This window comes from Camellia sinensis, chromosome 3, assembly GCF_055761805.1.
Source record: "Camellia sinensis isolate YWXY chromosome 3, ASM5576180v1, whole genome shotgun sequence".
In the NCBI taxonomy this organism is placed as follows: Eukaryota; Viridiplantae; Streptophyta; class Magnoliopsida; order Ericales; family Theaceae; genus Camellia; species Camellia sinensis.
In genome coordinates, this window is record NC_138963.1 from 2,153,418 (window position 1) to 2,156,571 (window position 3,154).

At 33.4% G+C, this 3,154-nt stretch overlaps 1 protein-coding gene across 1 annotated transcript; it reads right to left on the reverse strand.

The window, feature by feature from the left end:
• Window positions 1–114: 114 nt before the first annotated feature.
• Window positions 115–768, reverse strand: LOC114277752 (uncharacterized). The gene is made up of 2 exons (XM_082917498.1): window positions 582–768; window positions 115–467 (listed from the first exon to the last, which is right to left on the reverse strand). The coding sequence occupies exons 1-2, from the start codon at window positions 766–768 to the stop codon at window positions 115–117; spliced, it is 540 nt and encodes a 179-aa protein (XP_082773624.1).
• Window positions 769–3,154: the final 2,386 nt, after the last annotated feature.

The following is a 3,154-nucleotide window of genomic DNA, read 5'->3' on the forward strand; positions in this document are numbered from 1 at the left end:
ACATAATTAAAAGGCATATAGAATTATAAAATTACACATAAATTAAAAGCATATACTGATTACATTCAAAACTAATAGCATACTACATAAAATGAAACTTCAAATTCAAAACTTTTACAACTCGCTGTGTAATTGCCACAAGTGTTCGACAAGGTCTGATTGGAGATGAAAATGTGTTTGCCTGTCTCTAATGTTATGATGACATTGAATGAATTCCATAAGTTCAATAGTTCTCTCCTGTAACACTGTTACATGGGGACTGTCATCGATTTGATCATAATTGAAGTCTTTTACTCCATTGCCATCCCGCTCATCCTCAATGATCATATTATGTAGAATTATGCACGCCTTCATAATATATTTAAGCATTTTAGTATTCCAAAAACGTGCCGGTCGACGCACAATTGCAAATCGTGCTTGAAGCACTCCAAATGCACGTTCTACATCTTTTCTTGTCGCCTCTTGAGCTGCAGCAAAAAGTTTTTTCTTATTTCCTTGAGGAGAAGGAATTGTTTTCTCAAATGTTGACCATTATGGATATATACCATCGGCGAGATAGTATCCCATTATATATTCATTACCAGTAATGGCGTAATTGACTGTAGGAGCACGCCCTTGAGCAAGTTCGGTAAATACAAAAGACCTTTCTAGCACGTTGATATCATTATGAGACCTAGGTAATCCAAAAAATGCTTGCCAAATCCAAAGATCATATGATGCAACAGCTTCCAAAATAATTGTTGGTTCATGAATGTGACCAGTATACATACCTTTCAACGCAGCCGGACAATTTTTTCATTTCCAATGCATACAATCACTGCTCCCTAGCATTCTAGAAAATCCATGACTTTCACCAACTGCTAGTAGTTTAGCGATGTCATTGCTGTTTGGTGACCTCAAATACTCATTAGAAAAAATATCAACAACTGCTTTAACAAAAATATTTTAAGCTTTATATTGCAGTGCTTTCTCTAATTCTCACATATTCATCCATAAAATCAGCGGCTACTCCATAAGCAAGCATCCTAAGTGCAACAGTTATCTTCTGAAGAGAAGACAAACCAAGCTTTCCAGCACAATTTCTTTTTTAGAGAAAGTATGGATTGTGCGCTTCTACCGCAGCTTGAATTCAAAGAAAAAGTGAATGCTTCATCCGAAACCTCCTTCGAAATAGCTTAGGAGGATATACAGGCGATTCAGCAAAATAGTCGAGAAAAAGCCTTTCATGACCTTGAATATGATCACGATGAATGACTTTATGACCTCGAACAGAACCACGACGTGAGCTTGATCCTATCTCACTATCTAGTAGTTCTTCATTCATAGTAATAGCTTTAAGCATCTCCAAATCATCATCAGATTCAGAGAAGTCAGAGTCATTTATAAGCATATCATAAAGAGAATTGGAAGCCATAGAGTTTGGATGAAGTAGAAAATTGAGTTGAGGGTAAGATCAAATGACAGGAAATGTCTTATTTATAAAGGAAAATTATAAAAATATGACCATTGCAAAAATATGACCGTTGTAAAAATTTGAAAAAATATGACCATTGTAAAAATATGACCGTTACAAAAATATGACCGTTGAAAAAATATGACCATTTGAAAAATACGATAGTAGAAAAATGTAACTTTCACAAAAATATAATTATATTTAGAAGAATGAAAAAAATAATAATTTGAAAGAAGTTAGATTTTTTTTTTTTAGATTGGAAAGAAGGTAGTTAAAGTATAAGAATATTTTAATAGAAGATAGCTAAAGTAGATAGTCTTGTTGGAGTGTATATTAAAAAAATGACTAGCTAAAATAGTAAAGTGAAATTTTGAATAGCTATTTTAACTATCCTTGCTGGAGATGCTCTTAAAAAGTCAAAAAGTTACCCCAAATATACTAATTTTTTTTACCTCATATTTTAGTTAAAAAGCTAAAAAGTTACTAAAATAGCATGTTCCCAAAAGACACCTTAGGCCTAGTTTAGTAACATTACTTTTTGGTCTAAAAGTTAAAAGTTACTAAAAAAATCAAAAGGTCAATCACTTAGATTAAAAAGTCAAAAAAAAAAAAAAAGTTCTCTATCTTTTGCATATTTTTTCTTAAAAAACTAAAAAATCATCCTAAACATATATATATATATATATATATATATTTTTACATCAAATTTTAATAAAAAACCAAAAACTTACTTAAAAAAAGGGCTCAAACGAGGCCTTAAAATAAGTTTCATTTTCCCAAAAAGTGGTAGTGTTGATCAAATTTGTCTAGCTCAAAGTATTAACATTGGTGAGTGAGAGCGTAATCATGCCACATATGCTATAGAAAAATTTCTCTATTCATAGATGGAATAGAATTTGAATTTTGGACAATTTTAAATTGAGTGCTGTTATTAGTATCTATCTTTCTTCTTTTAACACCTTTTTTTTTTCTTTTTTTTTTTAATTTCAATTTTATCCAAACATGAAGTTATATTTTTACCCTCATCCCTAACATTCTAATTCTAATTTTCCAAACATTGACCCTAATTTCCCAAACCCTAACCCTAACCTACCAACCTTTTCACCATTATCTTTACCGGCGACCACCAGTTTCGCCGCGAGCAAGGAGATCAACTGCCGCCTCCTCTGCCTCCGCAACAGCAGCAGGAGTTTCCAGTGATAGGACTTTTCATGCCGCCTCGATCCCCATATTGCCGCTGCTGGTGCAGGGAAAAGGGGCGTATTATTGCGATGTAGAAATTAAGGATAGTTGTGTCAGAGCATCTGTCTAGTATCATGAATTATGGGCTTGGGCATTATGGAACATCTGAAATTAAATCTACATATGGCATTGGTGTTCATCTTTCACCTGCAATTTGCACTATTACCAAGCCAAAGTTTAATTGTCTTATCTACATTTATCTGTTGGTGTTCATCTTTCATTTTTGTTGTTGGGGTTTTTTTTCCATTGGGGTTTACAATTGGCAATATGGAGGTTGTATCATTGTAGGTTGTTGTTTGGGATTCTTGAAGATTTCAAAGATAGAGTTTCAAAATACCCTAATTATTTTAGAGTTGTGATTGAAGATGATGAAGGTAGCGAAGGATGGTCGCTGGTGAGGGAGGTTCTGGGAAGTTACCGAAGGGGTGGGACTGCTGATGGTATGAAAATTACAGAAAA

Coding starts and splice junctions, on each gene's coding strand:
- LOC114277752 (XM_082917498.1), bottom strand. CDS start 768: ATGTATACTGGTCACATTCATGAACCAACAATTATTTTGGAAGCTGTT. Junction 468..581: donor AGTCAATTACGCCATTACTG/GTAATGAATATA, acceptor TTTTTGCTGCAG/CTCAAGAGGCGACAAGAAAA.